This window comes from Daldinia childiae, assembly GCF_008694065.1.
Source record: "Daldinia childiae strain JS-1345 chromosome Unknown Scaffold13, whole genome shotgun sequence".
Lineage (NCBI taxonomy): Eukaryota > Fungi > Ascomycota > Sordariomycetes > Xylariales > Hypoxylaceae > Daldinia > Daldinia childiae.
The window spans coordinates 172,600-195,584 of record NW_022984654.1 but is presented as its reverse complement, the minus strand read 5'-3'; the positions used below and the strand labels follow the sequence as shown (position 1 = coordinate 195,584).

At 44.4% G+C, this 22,985-nt stretch overlaps 7 protein-coding genes across 7 annotated transcripts; 5 read left to right on the top strand and 2 right to left on the bottom strand.

The window, feature by feature from the left end:
• Positions 1-2,628: 2,628 nt before the first annotated feature.
• Positions 2,629-4,553, top strand: GL218_08498 (putative HC-toxin efflux carrier TOXA; the record flags this gene model as incomplete). The annotated part of the gene is made up of 3 exons (XM_033585302.1): positions 2,629-2,916; positions 2,985-3,364; positions 3,422-4,553. The coding sequence occupies 3 exons, from the start codon at positions 2,629-2,631 to the stop codon at positions 4,551-4,553; spliced, it is 1,800 nt and encodes a 599-aa protein (XP_033440511.1).
• Positions 4,554-5,749: 1,196 nt separating this feature from the next.
• On the top strand, positions 5,750-7,585 carry GL218_08497 (L-sorbose 1-dehydrogenase; the record flags this gene model as incomplete). Its single annotated transcript, XM_033585301.1, has 2 exons — positions 5,750-5,959; positions 6,014-7,585. 2 exons carry the CDS (start codon positions 5,750-5,752, stop codon positions 7,583-7,585), a joined length of 1,782 nt encoding a protein of 593 aa, XP_033440512.1.
• A 697-nt stretch (positions 7,586-8,282) lies between these two features.
• Positions 8,283-9,546, top strand: GL218_08496 (uncharacterized protein; the record flags this gene model as incomplete). The annotated part of the gene is made up of 2 exons (XM_033585300.1): positions 8,283-9,028; positions 9,099-9,546. The coding sequence occupies 2 exons, from the start codon at positions 8,283-8,285 to the stop codon at positions 9,544-9,546; spliced, it is 1,194 nt and encodes a 397-aa protein (XP_033440513.1).
• Positions 9,547-10,691: 1,145 nt separating this feature from the next.
• GL218_08495 (uncharacterized protein) lies at positions 10,692-12,259 on the top strand (the record flags this gene model as incomplete). The annotated part of the gene is made up of 2 exons (XM_033585299.1): positions 10,692-11,363; positions 11,423-12,259. The coding sequence occupies 2 exons, from the start codon at positions 10,692-10,694 to the stop codon at positions 12,257-12,259; spliced, it is 1,509 nt and encodes a 502-aa protein (XP_033440514.1).
• A 3,213-nt stretch (positions 12,260-15,472) lies between these two features.
• Positions 15,473-17,212, bottom strand: GL218_08494 (Ribosomal RNA-processing protein 14; the record flags this gene model as incomplete). The annotated part of the gene is made up of 3 exons (XM_033585298.1): positions 15,473-16,963; positions 17,023-17,106; positions 17,192-17,212. 3 exons carry the CDS (start codon positions 17,210-17,212, stop codon positions 15,473-15,475), a joined length of 1,596 nt encoding a protein of 531 aa, XP_033440438.1.
• Positions 17,213-19,302: 2,090 nt separating this feature from the next.
• GL218_08493 (putative mannan endo-1,4-beta-mannosidase C) lies at positions 19,303-20,647 on the top strand (the record flags this gene model as incomplete). The annotated part of the gene is made up of 3 exons (XM_033585297.1): positions 19,303-19,497; positions 19,550-19,876; positions 19,940-20,647. The coding sequence occupies 3 exons, from the start codon at positions 19,303-19,305 to the stop codon at positions 20,645-20,647; spliced, it is 1,230 nt and encodes a 409-aa protein (XP_033440515.1).
• Positions 20,648-20,989: 342 nt separating this feature from the next.
• Positions 20,990-22,456, bottom strand: GL218_08492 (Rhamnolipids biosynthesis 3-oxoacyl-[acyl-carrier-protein] reductase; the record flags this gene model as incomplete). The annotated part of the gene is made up of 9 exons (XM_033585296.1): positions 20,990-21,082; positions 21,200-21,342; positions 21,396-21,489; positions 21,545-21,572; positions 21,652-21,787; positions 21,849-21,964; positions 22,019-22,232; positions 22,308-22,337; positions 22,393-22,456. The coding sequence occupies 9 exons, from the start codon at positions 22,454-22,456 to the stop codon at positions 20,990-20,992; spliced, it is 918 nt and encodes a 305-aa protein (XP_033440516.1).
• Between the last annotated feature and the right edge of the window lie 529 nt (positions 22,457-22,985).

The window sequence follows — 22,985 nt, the reverse complement described above, 5'->3', positions numbered from 1 at the left end:
AGGTGCCTAAGTGAATATCCTAGGTGTACGTGGTCTCTCTATCGTCTTCCAGAGCGCTAGAATATTGATATAGTTACCTAATATGCATCAAATTATTATAAATGTATAGTTACTGGGGAAGGTAACGGTGCAGAATTGTAGACTACGAGCAAATATTCTGCTAAAGAAGACGATTAACTAACATAAAACCTCATCTCTAGATTCAGGTCTACATCAGTGCCTTGTGCCCCTAGCGAAAGTTAGTTGCTTGAAGGAGAGCCACAGGTGCAATACCGACTCTAAATATACCTAAGATGTGTCTTAAAGATTCCCAAAAGCTAAACTTGCAAATTCGGGAACCAAAACGTATTGTTTTTAAAGGACCTTACTAAGTCAAATACGACAGGGTTGTCAGGCCATAGCCGCCCATTCTAGTTCAATATTTATTGCTAGTTTCTTTCATCTTTGGCTTCCCCATAGGTATGCCCATATCGTTTTCGTAAATGTTCTTCTACCGTCGTAGGTTCATATAGAGGAGTCTCGCCCGGTTCGATACACGTTGGAATGCATTCGATCACTTGATCTAACAAGCCTTCATTGAACAGCACTACACTATATCTGTCCTTGTTCGAAGTCGGGGTAATTACGCGGTGGAGGGTAGACATGTATCGACCATTCGTCCATTGTTCCATCATATCGCCGATATTGACAATATACGCGTTTTCGACGTACTGTACGGGATTCCATGTGCTGCTAGGCCGGTGATAGACTTCTAAGCCACCGACTAAACTGTCAGCATCCAAGTAGGAAATTCGGAATAGATTTCTTACTATCGTCCTGGAGTAGTAGTGTCATGGCACCAAAGTCTGTATGGGCGCCTGTTCCTCGAAAGTGTTTTGCTGATTCAGCAGTACCTCGAGGATATCTGTGTGCGCGGCACATCGAGATCGCTGACATGATCAAGGGGTTAGCACTTATCAGCCAACAAATACACCGAGTTTATTCTAACAGTCTTGACTATTCACAAAAGCATCAAAGTAGTATTCGTCGAGATGAAGGCTTAATGCCAGTAGTCGAAACATCTTTACGCTGAGACCTCGCACAGAAGCAAAATACTCTTCCATCGTGGAGCGGAATCCTGGACAATCCCTTTCCTCTGGCCATAAATTCGGGCCCTGGAGAAACCTTCCGGGCGGCTTTTCGGGGCCTATCATGAATCCCTCTTTCTGATCTACGAAGCCACCCTCTAATGTCACAGCCCCAACGGTCTCGTAACCCCGTGCGCCATTGGCCGAAAGACTGCGGCTCAATGCCGACTTCTTAGCTATGGGAAGATTATAAAATTGGGTAACCTTGTCGAAGAGACGAGTTCGCAGCTCGGCAGGGATATCGTGGCCAACGATCTGGAAGAATCCAGGGGCGCAACACGCGGCGTTCAATTCGTTTGCGATTTCGGTTGTTCGAGGTAAATCACCAGCCAGATAACCAGAAATATTAATGACTGGAATTATAGTATTTGAAGATTGGTTAATAGCCATCTTAGGATATTGATAGGCAATGTTTGCTCGCCACTGCTTGGTATTAAGATCACAATGGGATGAATAATTCGTGGTGATTTTCTCTCCTAAGTAGTTATCGGGCACTCGGGATTTAAAACTCGCAGCATCATATTCTTCATACCATTGGCTCTAAATATCATGTCACTTATCATTCGGGAACACGCAGTGTGGCGTTGATAAGGTTATACTCTACAACCTCGTAATTACTATTTTCCTACCTAGTGTAGTCTATAATATATTTAATTATTGGAGTCTTCATCTAGGTTGATATGTTGCCCCCTTACGACAAATAAGAGTAGTCCGACTACTTCTATAATGAATACGTCTAGAGTTTTTTATTATGTTACGTTACTTACTACGCAAACGCCGTCTGCCGGTACCCTCGGCCTCCGGGGGCCGGGGCTGCTTGGCTATACTACGCACTAGTGATGGCCAAGAACGACTGGCATTAAGCAACAGAGCCAATATATACCTACGAATTACGTACAATATAATAAATCTCAAATGAATTTGTCGGGGTGTATCGTGGATCTATATGCCGTAAATCTCGGCAGGGTCCTTAATTCAATACTTACCTAGGTACCTTAGGTAGGTATTCAAGGTACCCCTAGAAATATTCTGTAAATATGCTTAAATTAGGAGAGCACCAGCTGCAGGTTAGCGGCACGGGCCGTAAACTTTTCAGGGTAAGTTTGGGTAAATTTAGTAAGGAGACTTTCTATTGGCCAATCGGGTTTTCGCGACAAAGACGTGCCATCAAAATTTCAAAATCTTTCATTTTATGGCCGTATCGACCTCCAACAAGAGAACGGCGCACAGCCCCGTGTGTTTAAGATGATCTTCTTAAATCCCCCGGCATGACTCACTACGCCGTAAGTGATGCCGTAAGGGGGATCCCGTAAAGGGTCCCGTAGCCCGTAGTCGTAGTGGATTCCGTATGAGATAGGAGGTAGTTATTCTTAAAGTCGAAGCCGCCCAAAGTTATAATTCTGATTTCTTTTTTTTTTTTGAAATCTATCACACACCAAGCTGACATGTAGAAATTTGGCTACTTCACACTCTCTTGCTTTTACTAACATCACTGCCCGCGATGCGACCTCCAGACGATACGCCCGCTTCTTCTGCCGCTACCGCGGTGTCGGTACATTCCACCGCCAACAATTCCGCAATTCTAGAAGAAAAAATGAACAGCCAAGACCAAGAAGCCCCCGTGCAATCGCGCCCTCAACAAGTGCAGGATGTTGAAAAGCAAGAAGTGGAAAACAGCGAACCCACCGTCGATGCTGCTGCCGCCGATTCTGACCAGCAGTATCCTGCCTTCTGGAAATTGGTCCTCCTGTTAATAGCCCTTTGCATGGCCATGCTCGTCGTGTCCTTGGTAAGTCATCAACTATCTCTAAAAATGCGTATGTGTTTTACGCCGTAGTCTCCTAACTTTCTCCTTAGGATGGTACCATTCTCGCCACCGCCATCCCCCGAATCACCAACGATTTCAACTCCCTAGATGATGTTGCTTGGTATGGAAGTTCGTACCTCTTCGCTGTCTGCGCACTGCAGTTGATGTTCGGCAAATTCTACGTCATGTACTCCGTGAAATGGGTGTTTTTGGTGGGCGTCTTCGTTTTCGAGATTGGTTCCCTCATCGCTGCCGTTTCTCCGTCTTCAGCTGTCCTGATTGTTGGGCGAACTGTCTCTGGTTTAGGCGCTGCCGGGATCTTCGCGGGGGCTATCATTATTTTGGCAACTAATGTACCCCTGAGATTGCGACCCATTTACACCGGTCTCTTGTCGAGCATGCACGGTATCGCCAGCGTGGCTGGTCCTATGTAAGCAACTATACTCTTTCTAAAAGCTTTTTTCACGTATTCTAACTTTGACGGTAGTTTGGGAGGTGCTTTTACCGACCATGTAACGTGGCGGTGGTGTTTCTACATTAACCTTCCTCTTGGCGGTCTTACCATTCTATTCCTCATTCTCTTTTTACCAGACAAACCACCGGCGCAGCCCGGTTTACCCTTCAAGGAACAGGTTAAGCAGTTTGATCTTCCCGGCAGCTTCTTCCTGATCCCTTCTGTCATCTGCCTTCTACTCGCCTTGCAATGGGGTGGTGCGACATATTCTTGGAGCGACGGTCGAATTATCGCGTTATTTGTTGTATTTGGTGTTCTTGCTATCATCTTCTGGATCGTCGAACTCTGGCAGAAGGACCGAGCCACCGTTCCCTTGCGAGTCCTAAAGAACAAGAACATCATCGGCGCTGTGTGGTATGGTGTGTGCATGGGCGCCGCTCTCTTCGTCTTTTCCTACTACCTTCCGATCTGGTTTCAGGCGGTTAAGGGGGTCTCGGCTACTCAATCCGGCATTGATAACTTACCCAGCATCCTTGGTCTCGTTGTCTTTTCCATCATTGGTGGAGGTCTTGCTACGGTGTTGGGCTTGTATACACCGCTACTCATTGCTTCTTCGGCCATCACTGCGGTTGGAGCTGGCCTTCTCAGTACTCTCAAGGTTGATTCTACCATCGGATATTGGTTTGGGTACCAGATAATAGTTGCGGCTGGTGCAGGTCTGGGTGCTCAGAACGTCATGCTCGTTGCCCAGGTTGCCGTCCCTATGGCTGATATGCCTATGGCTATCTCAATTTTAACCTTCACGCAGTCGCTGTCTTCCTCGATCTTCCTAGCTGTGGCTCAGAACGTCTTCCAGAATCAGCTAATCAAGAATCTGGTTATCCGAGCCCCCGAAGTCGATTCTACTTCTGTTATTAGGGGCGGTGCCACCGCACTGAGGGATACTGTTTCGCCTGAGCAATTGCCTGCCGTCTTAGAAGCGTACAACGATGCTCTCACCCAAACATTTTACGTCGCTGTTGCTGTTAGCGCTCTGTCTATCATTGGGCCCATTTTTATGGATTGGCTTTCCTTAAAGCAGCCGGAGACGAAACCTGCAGAGGACGTCCCAGAGGCTCCCGTGAACGACCAGCCTGCCGAGAACGAGCCTAAAAATGGGCAATAAAACTAAGCGGAGATGTGTCAGTTATAGGTTTTGAAATAAGGAGGTACATATTTACAGTATCACATACATATATATTTTTCTATTCTTAACATTTATCATTCTTAGTACCATCGCATACTCCGAATCTAGCATAGTGTAATTGGTAAAGGGGGATTCATTTAGATATTCATGTTAATAGACTAGTTGGTTAATTGAATTGGCAATTAAGGGATCAGAAATCGCCGTAAATGATTGCCTTATTATTAGCATCATAGAGTAAGCATCCACTGGAAGAACCTGGCCGTATAGCCTTAATAAACTTTATTCAATATTAAGTAAAGCTGGATTTATTAGTACCTTGTCAATTCGAAGCAATTAATTAATTTCTTTTCCATATGCCTAACTTGAGTCTATATATCTATCATATTGTAAGCCCCTATAATGAGTAAGCCTTAGGTATCTGGGTACGCATAAACCTCATACGAAATCGTTCACTTACGAGCATTTGTATACAAATTTCCAATCACGAAGATATATAGTCCAAGCCTTTGGCACTTCTATACTTTTATACTACACCGTACTCTTATTGGCTCCCAATTGGAAAAAAGAGCAAAATACCCAATAAAGCAAGCTATGAGTGTTTTGATAGACAATTTACTTCATACGTATATCCCTCGATAAAGTTACTGATATGCATCTTATTATAAACTTCACTTCTCTTATTCTAAGTAGTTCAAATGTATCAACAGGTTTAGTATCTACCTACGTCGGGGGATATGTTAGTATAAGTTAACCGATTTTCTTCAACGAAGTCTAATCAACTTAAGCTAAAGTCTTAGTAACGAGTAAATATAATGATAGGGCTATATATGAAACCTCCAGGACATAGGATACCTTCGGTGTGTATAGCCCAAGCTTCTATAGTCGGGTTTAGAGTTCCTTGGAAAACAACGAAGTTATCTCTATGCTTTTTGCTCCACTTGGTGATAAAGTAATCATATTCTGCAATAGTGGTTGGCTACACGGCTTCTACTACATACCCGAGGTTCTTTGCTTTTGCTTTGGCTCCGGAACCTCCGACCCAGAATTATACTTCTTAATCCCTGCCGAGCTGTTGTCATTTCAAATTCAACATAAATATTCAACGCTTTCACCCTTAGTACTGCCTTACCCCCTTCGTCCAGAAAAACCACGATCATACTAGCATTATACATCCAATGGCTTCCAGCAGCTACGACTATATTATTGTTGGGGGAGGCCTAGCTGGCCTTGTCCTCGCTGCACGTCTTTCTGAGGATCCTAACACCAGTGTGCTTGTGATTGAGGCTGGTGAGGATATAAGGGACGACCCCAGAGTGAAAATTCCTTCTATGTGGTCAAAATTGATTGGCTCCGGAACATCGTGGAACTTCAAGACAGCCCCTCAGGTATGTAGCTAAACCCATGCATCTTTCGGTATACTATCTCACCTTTCAAATAAGGAGGGACTTGGCGGTCGTGAAATCAACTTTCCTCAAGGACGCCTTGTTGGCGGGTCAAGTGCTCTAAATGGCCTTATGTTCATCGAGACGTCTAAAACAGATGTTAATTCATGGGCGGACTTGGGCAACCCAGGATGGGAATGGTCGAACTTCTCCAAAGCTCTAAAGAGAGCATATAGTGCGGTTCTTCCGTCTAAAGAGATAAAGGGGGATGGCCCGCTTCAATTAGCATTTCCTGATGAAGATAATGGATGGCCACAAGTTTGGAGAGACACTCTAAGTGCGCTGGGATTCCCGACGGCCAATTATCCCTTTTCCGACCAGATATATGGTGGTGTTACGATTCCTGATTCCATATGCAGTTCTACGAAGCAAAGGAGCTTTTCTGGGAACGCATACTTTGAGCCAGCAGTAAATCGGCCGAACTTAACTCTGTGGTCCAGTACCTTAGTAGAAAAGATTCTTTTCGATAAAGGTGACAGAGTAATCGCAACTGGAATTCAGTATAATAAAGGAGGGAAATCAGAGAACGTGACCGCGCGCAAGGAAATATTGGTTACGGCTGGAGCTATCAATTCGCCCAAGCTACTCGAACTTTCAGGCGTGGGCGATAAAGCCTTACTAGAGTCACTTGGCATCAACGTTGTTATCAACAACCCATGCGTTGGCGAAAACCTACAAAATCATCCCATGTGTTACGTTAACTTTCAGGTTCTAGACGAAGAGGGCTTCGAGACAGTGGACAAGCTTGTACAGGGAGACCCAGATGCCCTTCAAGCAGCTATCGAAGCCTACTCTAACCACACTGGGCCTTTGTCTAGAAGTGGTCCTAATCACGCCGCATATCTTCCGTTCCCTGACATCAAAACTGAAAGCGGAGCACAAGCTGTTTCGAAAATCCTGGAGACGCTAGGCTCGGAGACTCATACAGGCAAGGTACCAGAGGCTTTTACAAAAAAGCACGGATCATTCGTGCGCTCTGTGCTACTTTCACAAACACAGGCCTCTTGCACTTATCTTTCCATACACGGCTTTGGTAGAACCAATCCTGATGGATCAAGGACATCCATACCTCAATCCCAGGACGGAGAAAAGTATTTCACGATCGCTCTGCTCCTCGATCATCCACTCTCGCGGGGCTCAGTCCATATCGAATCCGCATCCAGTTCGACATCTCCCGTTACTGATCCTAAGTACCTTACGCATCCTCTGGATCTGGAGGTTCTAGCACACCATCTACGGTTAATAGAGTCTTTGGTCTCTACAGAGCCACTAGCCAAGCACATCAAGCCAGATGGTAAACGCAACCCGGCTTTCTCACTTGATGATCTGGATAATGCGCGCAGATACGCTCGTGACACCGCTGTGGGAGCTATCCACTTTACTGGTACTTGCTCCATGATGCCGCGCGATATGGGTGGTGTTGTTAGTCCCGAATTACGTGTTTACGGTTGTTCTAACCTACGCGTCTGTGATGCCAGTGTTATCCCTATAGTACCTCACGCAGGTACGCAGGCAGCGGTGTATGGAGTTGCGGAAATGGCTGCGGATATTATCAAGTCTGGTCGCTGAGGCACGAAACAAACGCCAGAGCTACTCTAAGATGCTCAGTACAGGGCGAAATAAGCATTGCCAATAGATCTTAAATAGGTACCTCTCAGCAAGAAGGTGTAGAGAAAATATAACAAAATCCTCTTCAACCAACTTTTGATTTTATAACTACCTAGGATATGAATATGTAGATAATTGCGTAATAAGTGTGAATTGATAATAGGTAAAAGTCGGGTATTAATTCAAGATAACTCATGAAACTTTAGAAGAATACTTAGAAGGTATGTATATTATAGGCTAAGGCCATAGGAAACCCCTATCCATATCTCTATTATTTAAAAAGTTTAAGACACTTATGAACCATTTAGTTCTATTCTAAGCAGACTGGCCTATCATATATTTTACCCTAAATTGTATTAAATAGGAAAATGACTCGGCTAAATGTCGACCGAGGGAACAGGGGAGCTATCAACCGCTTCCATAAAGTACTTTACGCTTGAGATATATACCTATGTCTTTAGATAAGACTTGCAGGCATGGAACCAAAGAGCTATACTCAAACCAGTGTCCCCCCGCATATTCCATACTGGGGAGGTGACAGTCGTATCGACGACTGTAGATAACGAATTGGTTTATATTAAACAGCACCCAGCTCATTCAAACCATATAGTTCTTAATTTTCATAAGCAAAGGATTAGAATACTATATATAAGGTACAATGGTTAATGCTATTCGGCTGTTCGAAACTACGCTAAGGATAGCAACACGGTATACGATAATAGCATGGATATTACCGTTTGTTTCGGCAAAAGATGCTCGCCCTCACCCTAGAACAGATATATCGGCGTGTAAATTGGCAGCCAATAGCGATGTTTACCTTAGTGCGGGATTCGGATACGAGCTGAACTGCGCTCCTAGCACTGGTACCTTGAGCGCATTCATGATATTCGTCGATTTTGATGATCAAGCCGCTATCGAAACCCCTCAGAGCCTGTACGACTTCTTCTTACCGGCAGCGGCGGAATGGTATGCCACGTCGTCATACGGAGCGCTCACACTAAATGTCACTGCCGATACGTCGCGTTTCTATCGGATGCCTGCCAAGGCAGATTCTTACGGATGGCAGCGCGGCCTCAGTTACGAACTGCATCAAAAGTACATACAAGATGCGTTAGATGCGTATGGAAAGATCATCCCATCCACTGATGTGCTGTACATCGTCCCAACATCTAACGCCGCCGCCATCTCTTTCTCGCCTACATTCATGGGCGACGTCGAGACACGCGCCGGGACATATGTTGCCAAGAAGTCGGTAACATTCGGCTTAGACGCATATAAAACTTGGAAGTATCTTGTCTTGAACCATGAGACGGGTCACACGATGTGTTTGCCTGATTACTACCCCTTCAACGGAAGCGCAACTGGTTTGTTCATAGGAGGATGGGATTTAATGGGACTTATTAGGTAAGAGTCGAGTCGAACATGAGCAAATATAATCAAAGCAGTACCTATAACTAAGATTAAACCCGTATAGTGGGCCGAGTCCTGATTATTTTGCGTGGGATAAGTGGCGGCTGGGATGGTTATCCGATGAACAAATTGACTGCGTCGCGGAAACGGGCTCAACGACACATACATTGACTCCATTAGAGAAACCAGGAGGCTCTAAAGCCGTGGTCATTAAACACAGCGGCACGGACGTACTGGTGGCAGAATTACGGTCAGCTAGCAGCCTCGACTCTGCATCTTGTTCAACCGGCGTACTACTTTACACGGTCTCGACAACGACAGCAACAGGAGAAGGTCCTGTTCGAGTGTTAGATACAACCCCTGGGTCGAGTGGTTGCGCAGGCGATAAGTTGAACGATGCACCACTATCCCTGGCAGGGACAAGTTCATATACTATTCCAGGTTGGGGTATCAAAGTCACGGTTGTGAGCGAGTCTAATGCCGGGGTTGACATTAAGGTGGACGTTTCGTGATGCGAGTCTCTTATAGTCTATTCTTATACTTCGTGTACTATAAACAAATTATTACTTAAACACAGGTAGTTATGCGGATTATAACTCGCAAAGGTTAATATCTGATCTCCACTAACTACCAACATACGCACCTCTTGTATACTCTTAGTATAAATGTAAATCGATCCGAACCACTAATTAAGGTTATTTGAGCTTTCCCAATAAGGAATGCGACTGAATCGTAATTGGTTGTATCTTCGCGGCGCAGTTACCAGTGCCACCGCACAGGTTTTCTAGGCGAAAGTTTAAGTATTATTTCAGCCTAGTTACCTACCTAGTCTGAGTGTTGTGTAGCTACCTAAGTTACTAAATTTATAATGTTATTGGTTAAAGTAGGATATAACCAAGTCATGTTTAAAGAATAGAGTCAAAAGGTTGAGTCTTTAACTCAGTGCTAAGACCATTTAGTGTTATATAAGAAGGTAACCCATATTATTATACAATTTTCATAATATCACCACGGTATCTATTAACATGTCATCTAGACCGTTCTCAAGTTCACCCCCAGAAAGCTGACTGTGTTCATAGCAGCACTCCAGCCACAAAATAGTTTCATATTCCATCGTTGATAGGGTACTGCCGATCTCTAATAAGCGCTCTGGGGGGGCTTGGTGCTCTTAAAGCAAATAATATCACACTATTATTACGTGTATTGTGCCTAATTCTTTTTCCCTACGCATTATTAAATCTCCTAGCCTGAAAATCCTTCCCTTGGTATCGGCCTATTAAAATGTTTGGCTAGTTCGACTACGGCCTAGTAAATCATCCTTGGCGTATCCAGAACCCCAGTAGTCTCAGCACCGCCCAGAAGCTGATATGTCACTAATGCGGAATTCCTATCCACACGAGGATTGTTGCCTTATTTGGAACGTATACAGGGTCAGACCGTAATCTCCCCGACCTTCTATTCGCGGAAGAGGCGTCAAGGTTAAGACCGTGCTCAACAGGGCTGACAAGCCACTTACTTATACTATTTACTAGTTTCATCATGGATCCTACCTTCTCCTCTCCTCCTTTTCCCTTTGATCAGTCGCGATTCAACGTCACATGGTCAATGTATTTTGTACGGCACCGACAGATCAGTCTGTCCGCTTATCCAACAAATCATGAGTTCTCCGAGGGATAACTACGAATATAGCACGTTAGAGCTGGACACCGAAGCGCATACTCGAAATCAATATGCCGAGACGACCCACGCCGGACAGTTTCCGGAAGTCAATCACAATGCAACCGAACATTTCAATTATCCCGAGGTCGTTGGCGTTGCTGGCGATGCCCCTAAAGGAGTTATAGATCGCACCCTTCCGGAACCGGTTTTCATACCTGGAACAGAGAAAGCGCTAGATGCGCCAGATGCACCAGAACCTAGGATATGTGGAATGAAGCGAAAAATTTTCTGGGCCGTTGTTATCGGAGCTGTGATTGCTATTGTAGCAATTGTGGCAGGAGTTGTTGCTGGTGTTGTAACAAGAAGGGATAGTAATTCCGATTCAGACTCAAGCAATAGTCAGGATCCGGCGAGTTCGCAGAACGACGAGACCGCTTTGTTCGCTAACACTAACCTCGCGACCGCCAATTTCACAGACGAGTTCGGAAATGATAACTATCTAGTGGCTTACCAATTAAATAATAAGGCCATTTACTTATCAGCATGGAACTCGTCGCATAAAAGCTGGGTGGTATCACCGATAGTCGATGGCAAGACGAATAATCTGGGTTTGGATAGCGTTAGGAATGGAACCTCTTTATCACTTGACGTGTTCGCGTACGACAATACGGTGAGGAATCAAACATGGTGTAAATATTGAGCCAACTAAATTGCTGATACTTACTCCAGAGACGCGATATACACATATACTGGCAACTCCCTGACAGCGGTGGTTTAGCTACAATTAAGGCTCTGACATACAATAATGACAAGGGTATCTCGACGCAGTCGACCATCCCAACTGCAAATTGGGTAGATTCGAAAGCCGGAAATAGTTACATTTCTACCGCCGGATCGGCTCTCGTCTCGTACGGAAAGCAATGCGATTTATGCAACCAATACACATACCTCTACTGGCAAACGTCTGATGGAATAAGGGAAGCTAGCTATCAAAATGACACCAGTGGATGGGCTAGTAGCACGAATGTCATTCAAGTTGACATATCAGCACCCGCCGAGAACGCGTCTCTCGTCCAGGCACACGTAGCCGCTGCGACAGTAGACGGGCACAGGAGCATGAATATTTTCTACCGTTCTATTACCAGTGCGCTATCTCAGATCGTAAATGGCGATGGTCGGTACGTAGGGCATTACCTAGGACGGGATATAGGACCTGCAACCGCGATTGCTGCCTTCTCGACAGGCTTCAACGAGACGAGCACCAACTGGCTAGAGCCGCTGGGCTTCCAGGTTTTGACCATGGACCCCACTACCAATGATGGAGTCCAATTGACATATTATAAAGGAGATAATTGGACTACGGTGGATCAAGAAGTTAGCGATCTATCAGATTGCAAAGACCGCGGGACAATTGTTGCCAGTCACGCTCGGAGGATATATTGCCTGGTAGGCGAGAAGGATAGCGACGTCAAGATTGTCGAATACGAATGGCTTGGCGATCCTAGCGATACATCGACGTATTCGAATTACCATAAGATAGGAAACGTGGATATTAGTACGAAATAATGGAAAATGGGATTGGTAACGCTATTTAATCACATCAGATATAATAAATTGAACTTCAGAAGAGCACAAACAACCCACGAGACCGGTCATTTCAGCATGATTCTATCTCTCCTGGAATTGAATCTTCGTTCGCGATCCTCCCATTAAGATAATGTGGAACAATAACTTCTCATATATATTTATTATTTACTTGTCAATATACACACTGACCTGACCTTGTCCGACGTTTTACTATGGTGTTTCATACTTCCATTTCTGGTATATCAGTAGAGAAATCTGATCGCGTAACTTCGTAAGTATACTCGGCACGAATAAAGGGGAAGTTAAATATCCCGTCCGTACGGTCCCAATCGCGAGATCGACGACTCGCGCACACTGTTGTTATATTGCCGCCGGCATCGAACGGATTACTGAAGTCTTTTTCGTTACTTTGAGACTTTATAGTTGCGCTATGGGGGAGCGTCGAGCCGGGAGCTTTGGATGATGTGATAGTCTCTCGTATCTTAGGCTGGCTCAGAACAATCTTCTGCAACACTGGCATTGACCCTGCGATGATACCAATAGCCGTTTCGATGTTCGACCACAACACAGTCTTCATGGTCCAAACTATATGTTATGACACATTAGAACTGCACAGTAACCGAGCTGTATGTAGGTAGGGGTTATCATGCAACTCACAATATATACTGTCGCCTGTAAGTTGTTGAGTATCAGACACGCGGATTACCGTGCAGACAGCAGCAAGCAATCCGAATGATAGAAGCAAACCGATTAGTAGTTTTTTTAACTTGAGTTCAGTGTTCCACATCATAGCTGCTGGTAAAACAGTACATGCCACATCAGACATGATCGTTATAACCGCATTAGTAAACAAGATGGTTAGCATGGAATCTCTATCTTTGCATGTTGCCCCGCCGTCAACCATGAGTCTCTTGTCCCAGATAGCTTCAACGGGGGTACATTGAGTTAAGAGACCTATAAAGCCAACGAGAAACGATGCAAGGATCGCTAGGAGGAGGATATAGATCGCAAAGCGGGTGTATCTCGTGGGCTTTCTCAGCCGAAATATGGTCAAGCAGATAGAAGTCTTGACGATGACAAGGCATAAGCCGTATAGTAGTGCCCAGATGGTCATGTATTTGCCAGACTCGACCTGCATGGATATAGGAATATCCACACCAGGGGCGCTGGTGCCGTACTCTATGCTTCTACAAGCAAGTCCAATATTAACAATATATATCATCTACAACAGGTATCTTGTTAATAAGATAAAGTAATATGCTGGATCTTTAAAATACAAGAATACTAACCAGCGCGGTTAACATCAGACCATCATCCCACCCGAACGATATTTCAGAGCATTGGATGCGTATTCTAAAAAATACAATGATAGATGAGATCAGAGCCAATATAATGGTTACAATATATATGGCTAGTCCCGTCCCACTTATATGAGGTAGACTTCTCCTGTCCATGATGTTCAATCTTTGGATCGTGCGTATTTCGAACTTGAATGATTCATGAAGTCGGAAGGGATGATTCAAATTAAGAGGGCAGAAGTAAACATAAGTTAGTTAACCGAATCCAACATCATGGCTATGAAGCTCTAGACTTGCCTCCGGAAATCCAACAATAGCGCTATAACATTACCCGTGATACCCTTTAGATCGATTCAACAAAGACCTTATAGAACTTCCACGGCTTCCAGACCGTCGAATCCTAAAACGAGTGTTAAATTGCGACCCTATTAGAGATGATTAGAGAGCTCACCGGATACCTTCCGGTGAAATACAACAAAGGACAATAAAAGGTACATTCACTGCGATTGGCCAATGATCACGCATATCACGATCAACTTAGTAGTTGATCAAGCTTAACAAAGACTATGTATGACTCGAACCTGTCATCGGTTCCGCATATGTCAAAGTAGATGGAAGACATACAGTACGGGCACCACCAAGATGCCGACGGGTACTTGAAGGCACCGAATTTTGAATGAGACAGTCCGACGGAATATATGCTAAAAACATTCTCATTGGGATAAATATTCGGGAGTCTCAAGATATCCGCTTCTATATATAACGAAAATCATTATTGGACCATTTCCCACCAGTTACCACAGTTATCAATTTTGATATTCCATCCCCATAATCGTAGCATTTTGTCAATAGTATAAGAGAATTAACGTATTGGAAGTATAGCAATACCGATATTGCTTAAAGAGTGGTTTCCATGAATATGATTGGTAGTATTACGACCAAGACGGCAAATCTATCAATGGTGGCGCGTATTTCAAGCCATCAGTTCACGTTGATGAAGTCTCCGGAAGCACTACCTACCTGACTCATGATCATATTATGTCTACATAAAGAATTGGCTTAGGTAGCTACCTATGTATAGATCAACCATCCTTGCAAAAATATGTACCACCTTCAGTTATGTTAAAGAGCAACAACAATATGGCGTCATAACAAATTCCTAAGCCGGGCCAGAGCCGCCCACGTTCACCATATCAGTATCAAGAAGTAGGAATAAAACTGATACGTTTTGCATACGGCTTAATGCATTTATTTATGAAATAGAAATATATGTACAGGTTGTTACTTGCCCGGTCGTAATACAGCTACTAGTAATTTCGTACGACCTTGTTATCGTGTTGGAAGGTAGTGTGTCTGCCTACCCCTATTTTGAGGAAATCTTCAAATCTACTTAAACACTACTTACGCCGAACCCTCATTAAATGCATTCCTCTGGATATCCCGGTGGTTACTTCTATAAAAATCTCTAGTTTGTATCTTAGAAGGAAAACGCGCTTGGATTTTGAATTTGAAGAAATTGTCTCTATAAGGCCAAAAACACAATATTGGAGAGTATTAGAACTTGAGGTCGACGTCCGGATTCGCCGATTAACCACTAAGACACCCACAACAAAGAGGTTCGAGCTAAATCAACGGTCCGGTCTCAAGTTCATATTTCTTCATGTCAACAAATTTAAATTCTCACCAGCTCACATTCTCAAGTCAACTGCGATAAGCTTCCCAGTGGTTTAGAAAATAGGGACATCAAGGCCACAGGGTTGTTGGAATGTTTGGATAACTCAGATACGCCAACTGCTGGTCTGCCCAAAGCACATTATATACATGATGCAAAAGACCTCAAGTAGAGGGGTAAAACGGTAAGCCCTGTTCAAGCATAGACCGATCACGTAGTAATTTATTTCTTCTTCCCGCCGCCTATAAACGAACCCTCAAACCCTGCTCTACTCTTAGGCTTTTTAGCCCCCTTCTTCTTGCCACTCTTACCCGCGAGCTTCTCCTCACGTCGTTTCCTGATGTTCTCCTCTCGTTTCTTTTGTCGATCCTTCATTGCCTTAGCGACACCATCTTTCCTGGCTGACCATTCCTTTTCGCTCTTCTTCTTTGTCGTCTCCTTACGTTTGACAGCCTTCTTGAGTAACTTTTCGTCGTCCTTGATCTTCTCGCCTTCCGCACGTCTCCTCGCAGTAAGCCAAAGCTCCTTGTCTTCGACGTCCTTTCGCTTTTCTTCATTCATCTCTTGCAGCCGCTTCTTCTGGTTCTCTAGCTTTTCGAGGGCTGTCTTGGGATCCGATGGGCCCTTCTTCTTGCCGCTACTGAGAACATGTGAGAGGTCATGGGATAATTGAGAGCCATCGCCAAATCCAATTCGGCCAAAGGAGAAGTTGTTGTTCTCGAGATCGATGGCCGGGCTGAGAATGCTGCCTGGAGAGTTGCGGGCAGATGCCAAAGCCTCTTCACGCTTAAGGTCTTCTTCTACTTTAGCCTTTTGCCGTAATTCTTTCTTGTGTGCTTTTCGTTCTGCTTGCTTTTGGCGTCGCGCCTCGATCAGCTCCTGACGCGTACGTATGGGCTTTCCATCGATATCGGCTTTTCGCGCATCGCGGAGTGCTTGTATCCTTGCCGCGAGGCGAGCACGAAGAGCGGCGGTATCAGGGGGGATCTTGATGTGCTTTGGCTTTTCAGCAGGGGCGGAGGATGATACAGACGTTGTTGTACTTGGAGCTTGGCCGGTTGAGTCGGCAGGCGTACCGTTGGTGTCGAAGATGGGGGATTGGGGTTCCGATGGAGGGGGGGAGGGGGCAGAAACCGAATTTTGTTCTTCGGTAGCGTCAGCGAGACCAGAAACATCAAGGGGTTTGACGTCCGAGGCATCAACTTCTTCTTCCGCCTCTGGCTGCTCATCGTCAGTCTCGGTGCTAGCGTCGGCGGATTTGATATCACCATTTGGCGCTGAGCTGGTCTTCGTTTCTCTAGACCCCAACTTGATCTTGTTGACACCCTTGATAGTTTGTCTCTGGAAGGCCGCTTCCTCTTCTCGTAGCTGTTGTCGTTCTGCCTTTCGTTCCTTTCGCGCAGCTTTCTTCTCTTGCGATCGCCGTTCTTTTTCACTTAGCTCGAGTTGCTCCTCGTTCAACTTCTTCTGTTTCTTGGCATCCTGTACCGCCTTCTTCTTTAACCCTTCACCAGGCTTCTCAGTCTCAACACCTTCAATATCAGACCAATCTTCTTCATCCCCATCTTGCATCTGATCGCGCTTCCGCTTTTTCAATGCCTGCTCGTCCATAACTTCTTTGACACTTCGGTTTAGCGCGCTGTCGGGGTCGAGCTTATTACGTCGGGCAGCAGCGGCCTCAGCTTTGGTCTGCTTCTTCCGTTTCCATTGGTCCTGCGCAATAGTAAGTAATGTGGAATGAGTTAAGTGAGATGTTACGGAGTGCGACTTACGGTCGTGTCTTCTCCATAATACATTCTGGCAGGTATTAAAGACAAGAGTCCATCAAAGGACTTTTGTGAATTGAGGAGACGCTCCTACGTATTAAGGTGTCGGTTATCATTCTTCAAGTGCACGCGATATCCTGTCGGCGATACAGGTCGGGTTGTTGGATTAACCAACCTTCAACGAAGAGTCCTCCATAATGCCTATTAAACTAGGATATCAAGTAAAATGATCCTTGATACTTCCTACTACCGGTGGTATTTATCGAATCGACAAACGGGGGTGGGTTGGAGTGATTGACTTGGTTAAAATTGGATGATGGAGATTGGTAGATGGAAGAAAAAGTTAAGGGATAAAAAAAAAAGTCGTTTGCCCGCAGCAGTCGTACCAGTGTTAGAAACGCCTGGCGCCTTGAGCTACAGCAAAAAGCAGATGAGGCCGAGCTTTAATTGGATGAAACAAGAATTGGTTTTTGCTGGTGGGATTTTTTTTTTCTTAGTGCGGAGTTATCGCTTACCTTATCAACTACGAAATCTTGGCACTTGAATAAGGGACTTACCTTATGAGGCATTGTTCTGTTCTTGTGGGGTGATGGCATCATTATCGATAAGGAATCTGCACTGCAGTACATGGTTGTCCTTGTACCTATGTACCTATCTAATAATCCACCATCCTACCTATCCACAAGTCATCAAGCTTTATAAGATTTATTTATCTGGAGATATTCAAAATATAGAAGTCGATGATGATGATTTATTAAACTACATAATATACCTACCTAAGGTATCATAGCTAAGTTTTATTTACATCATATTTGATAACTGTATTACGAGGTAATACTTGAAGCTATCCCTTAGCATGAAATCTTCATTAAGGATATCTCTACTAAGAAACAATCAAATGTCATAAATCTATAATGCAATTACAAGATATCATTATGGTAGATGATAATATGCCTTTCTTTTACGAATGCACTTCTATTTTTAATTCAAGCATGCATAACCCCACTAATACGGCAAAGATAGAGATCCGGACAGTCCGGACTTATGGAGATGAAAGATCGGCCCCACTTGATCTACATATTTTATCGATAAAAGGACGGACAAACAGCATATGACATCTATAGAGGTATATATTTGGTGCTTAACTTATGTCTAGTATTTGCTATAATGTGCTTTTGTATATGATAGTAGTTAATTGTTGCAAATATGTAGGTTAGTCTAATCTCCCATTTCAAGCAATATATTCGGTACGTAATATATCAAGATATTTTAAGTAACGTAAATCACTAGTCAGCGGCCCACACAAGTTAGCGGCCCAACGAAAATACATACAAAATACGTCTGTGCGTAACCGTGCACTTTACTTAAAAAAATCCTATTAAAATTCGGATTTTAAATTTAGGTATATATTTAAATCTTAATAATAATAATATTTTTCTTTATTTTTATACTATTTTTTTTAATTAATTAAAAATGAAAAATATAAAAATAGGTTTAAAAATGTCCCAAAATTTTATAACTTATATTATAGTGTAACAGTATTTTTTTCAATTTTTTTATATATTAGTTTTATAGTTATATAATACATATTAAATTTTGGGAAAGTTTGACTAAAAGTTGGTAAAGTTATAGATTTTTAAAAATGTTGATTTTTGGTTATATTTTGGTTGGGCCGTTGACTTGTGTGGGCCGCTGACTAGTGATTTACGTTACCTAATATAACTAGTTGAAAAACCTTAGCCCCTTTTCTTAAGCATACTAGGTTACACATTTGCATCGCTATTTTCTAGAATCTCAGGTATACAAATGTTGAATCTATATTTTCAAGTATAAGTTTATATGCTTGTAGCAATCATCATACCTCTAATAAGTTAATACTAGAGTTGTGATATGATGAAATCACAAGTTCAAAGCTTCGGGGCACATAATCCCGCCATGTTCTCACTTCTCCACAAACGGATCCAGTTTCCGAGTCTCCAACACCAGGACCAAATCTCTAAACAGATGTTCGAACCGCTGTATTAACCTATAAATGCCGTAGTCTCCGTAGAAAACATAGAACGACAGTATCTAAGTGGTTCGGCGCGGGTTGTCAATGTTACCAAGAGGCTCAATTAGCGGGATCCTAGCAACGCGGTTTAAGGGCCTCCGTTTTCCTAAAACGGAAATACCCGATTTGGGGAAAGGGGCCCTTGACGAAATACATAAGTACCTTATGCTGGACAACATCAGATTGTTCACAATGACTATGTGTGGTTTCCTATACTGAGTGGTTCGATCGTCAATATGGTCTTCACTTTGTCAAGTCTTCTGTCGCTCGGTCTGCTCGCAAGCGGAGGGGTTTACGCAGGCCCCTTAAGCAAAGCCAAGGGTAGAGCTGTTCCCGAGGGTTTCGTCACCGTTAAAGGAGGCAAGTTCCAACTCGATGGGAAAGACTTCAACTTTGCCGGGAGTAATGCGTACTATTTTCCATTTGATAGTGTACGTCGCCCACATTCCTTTCCGGAAAGACTTACTCTAATTATAGCTTTAGAACACGACTGATGTTGAACTCGGACTTGCTGCCGCTAAGGATGCTGGCCTAAAAGTATTCCGCACTTGGGGCTTCAATGACAAGAATGTCACATATGACCCTCAAGGCCTGCCACAGTATGGTGGCGAGGGTGCGGGCGCGACCAATGCTATTTTTCAGTGGTGGGCTAATGGTACTTCTAACGTCAACATCACCGAATTTGACAAGGTAGTCAATGCCGCCACTAAAGTCGGCATCAAACTTATCGTCACCTTCACTAATAACTGGGCCGACTACGGTGGCATGGATGTCTTTACTATCAACCTTGGTGGAAAGTACCATGACGATGTATGTTAGAAACATACTCTTCGGACTCAATGAGATATATCTATAATACTGACGACAGTTTAGTTCTACCGGCTACCTCAAATTAAAGATGCATACAAACGATACATCAAGGAGTTTGTTACGCGTTATAAAGACTCCGCGACTATCCTAGCTTGGGAGCTAGCCAACGAACCGCGCTGCGGTGCTGATGCCGTGCGCAACCTTCCCGTCAGTGGCAACTGCACGGCAGACACGCTGACCTCATGGATCGATGAGATGAGCACATTCGTCAAGAGCTTAGACCCAGACCACTTAGTAACGTGGGGTGGGGAAGGTGGCTTTAACCGGGAATCGGACGACTGGGCCTACAATGGCTCTGACGGCGGTGACTTCGACGCCAACTTGGCTCTACCTAACATCGACTTTGGCGTGTTCCACACTTACCCCGACTGGTGGACTAAGACCGTCGCCTGGGCCGACCAATGGATCCGTGATCACGCAGCCGCGGGTAAGAAGGCTGATAAACCGGTTGTCCACGAAGAGTACGGCTGGATGACTCCCGAGGTACGCGAGCAGAACGGAATTCCTGCCGTAAACGCAACAAGATTGGAGGTCGAAGGAGGCTGGCAGAAGATCATGCTAGAAGAGGGCATGGCCGATATGTACTGGCAATACGGCTTCTCGGGATACTCTTACGGTCGTAACCATAACGACGGCTTCACTATTTACCTAGACGACGAAGAAGCGCAGACTCTTGTCTACGATCACGCTGAAGCGGTGAATAGCCTCTGAGTATCTTAGTCGTTAGGAATGAATCACCGAAAAGGGGGTTCACCCCTAAGAATTATCCCTAGTAGCCATATTGGCTATACAGGATTATGTCGCTATGCAAATCTTGTATCAGAACATTAATCGGTTCCCTTAGCTAAACCAGGCTCTAGCTTTTCCTTTGTAAGATAGATTCATGTAAATACTATGAATAAGACGAATTTTGATCAATTAGTTTGGGAATGAGAAACATCAGAATGAAAAGTTTTATATATTTGAGCACCTAATTATCTAAAAACTGGCTAAGTAATAATTATAGAATGCTCTGAACATGAGTAACGTGTGCAACTGTAAGCCACCATACATTTACATATTTCCGGGGACAGTCAGTGCCATGCCGCCATCGATAATCGAGACGGTGCCCCAAACGAAGTCATTTGTAGCGAGCATAAGGATAACCTAAAAACCGACGGATCATCAATTAGCGACCTTAACTCATTACTCATGTCTTGCATTCAATCCCAAGGTGAAAAGGGAGTGTTCCAACAAACAACAGAAGATAATAAATCAACTTACACTCGCAAGCTCCTGCGGTGTTCCCATGCGCTTGACCCTCTCAGCGCCCATGCTTTTCATGAAAAGCGCAAAACGCTCATTCGAAGCTGTGCTCTCGTTCTCGTCGTTGGATTCACCCGTCGTCATCTCCGATGGGAAGTACCCTTATCATATTAGTATGATTTAACTGAGAGGTAGTGGAAATATGGATACTGACCGAGCGCAAGGCCATTCACACGAACATTGATCTTCTCGTGGCTAAACTCAAACGCCATCTGGCGCGTTAGGTGTAACAGCGCTGCTTTGGTGGCCTGCTACTTATCAGTTATGCCCAGAAATGGGACAGATATAAGAGAGGCGTTTTACATTGTATGAGAACTGGCAGTTCTGAGACCTGTGGCAAGTACCATGATTGTTAGTATAGAAGCCCCTATTTTCACATCTGACGGTGTAACTCGAGTGTTTATACTAACATTCGAAGAATCCCGCCTACGGAGCTATTATTGATTACGTTTCCCACTCTTCCGGTCGGGCCGGATACAGCTTTAGCAAGGAGCGGGAGGAACGCGGCCGTGACGAAGTACTGCGAAGTACAATTGACATCAAATGCTATCGAATGGCTAATTAGACTAATGTTATTGACGATGGCTGGGAGGGAACTGTCTTGTACATTTTTGCCAGTTGTCTTCATTACTTTCGGCCAGTATTGCTTCGCTAAAAGCCTCGGGTCCGTCTTCTGCTTTCGCCGTGGGTCGACCCGCCCAGATTCCCGCGTTGTTGACGAGACTGTTGAGAGAGCAGTTAGAAAGGTAACAAGCGTTGAAGTTGCGATGGTATTACACGTTAACGAAACCCTCCTTCTGCGTGATCTCGGCCACAACGTCCCTGACGCTATCCTTCGACGTAATGTCCATGGTAATAGGAACGATGCTGCCCCCAAGAGGACCCAGCCTTTCTGGTGAACCGTGGATGCGGGCGCTAGTCTCTAGAACGTCTGCGCGGCGCCCGGTGATGTAGACTTTGGCTCCATTGGCAGCCAGTGCCTGAGTGATCACTAGAGAGGTATGTGTCAGACGACCAGAAAGCTAAACGAAGGAATAGGGGGATGAAATTGAAATTAGAAACTTACTCAATCCGACACCTGTTCCCCCGCCCGTCACTGCGTGGAAAATCAGTAAAAGAGGGGAAGACAGAAAAAGGGGGTGAAAACCAACCAACAGCGACCCAGCCCTTTAGCGAAAACAAGGATGCCGCGGAAAGGGGATGAGAAGAAGCCATCTTAGTAAGTGATAATCCTGAGTAGGAGCTGAGTAGAAGTGATTGCAAGGAAGCCAGGTAGGTAGGTACCTAGGTATTGAAGAAAAATAGGGCAAGAAGGAAAGAAAAGGAGAAAAGGGGTCAGAAAGAAGAGATGGGCGAGCGTCTCTCTTATAAATACGGGCAAGCCTTGGCGAAAGCCGTATACTGCCGATAACGTATAGGGCTTACAAGCGAAACACTTATACTACCTAGCCCTCCATAAGCTAGGAGACATATTGCACGCGCCTCGAGGCCAGAGTCCACCTTGTGCGTGCTTCGGGGGTTTCCATCCTGGGCGGATCTAATCCACTAATAAGATGGCGGGGGGGCAGATTCGGATCAGACCAATCAACATGGACCTAAAGAACAAGGTCAGTTACCAACATAGAATTTGGGACGCCCCCTTACCAAAATACTCTCATCATTCTGAGATGATAGGCACACGAAAAATAAATTTCACAATCCAATATTTAGATCACAGACCACAGTATTGATTCATGCAATTAAA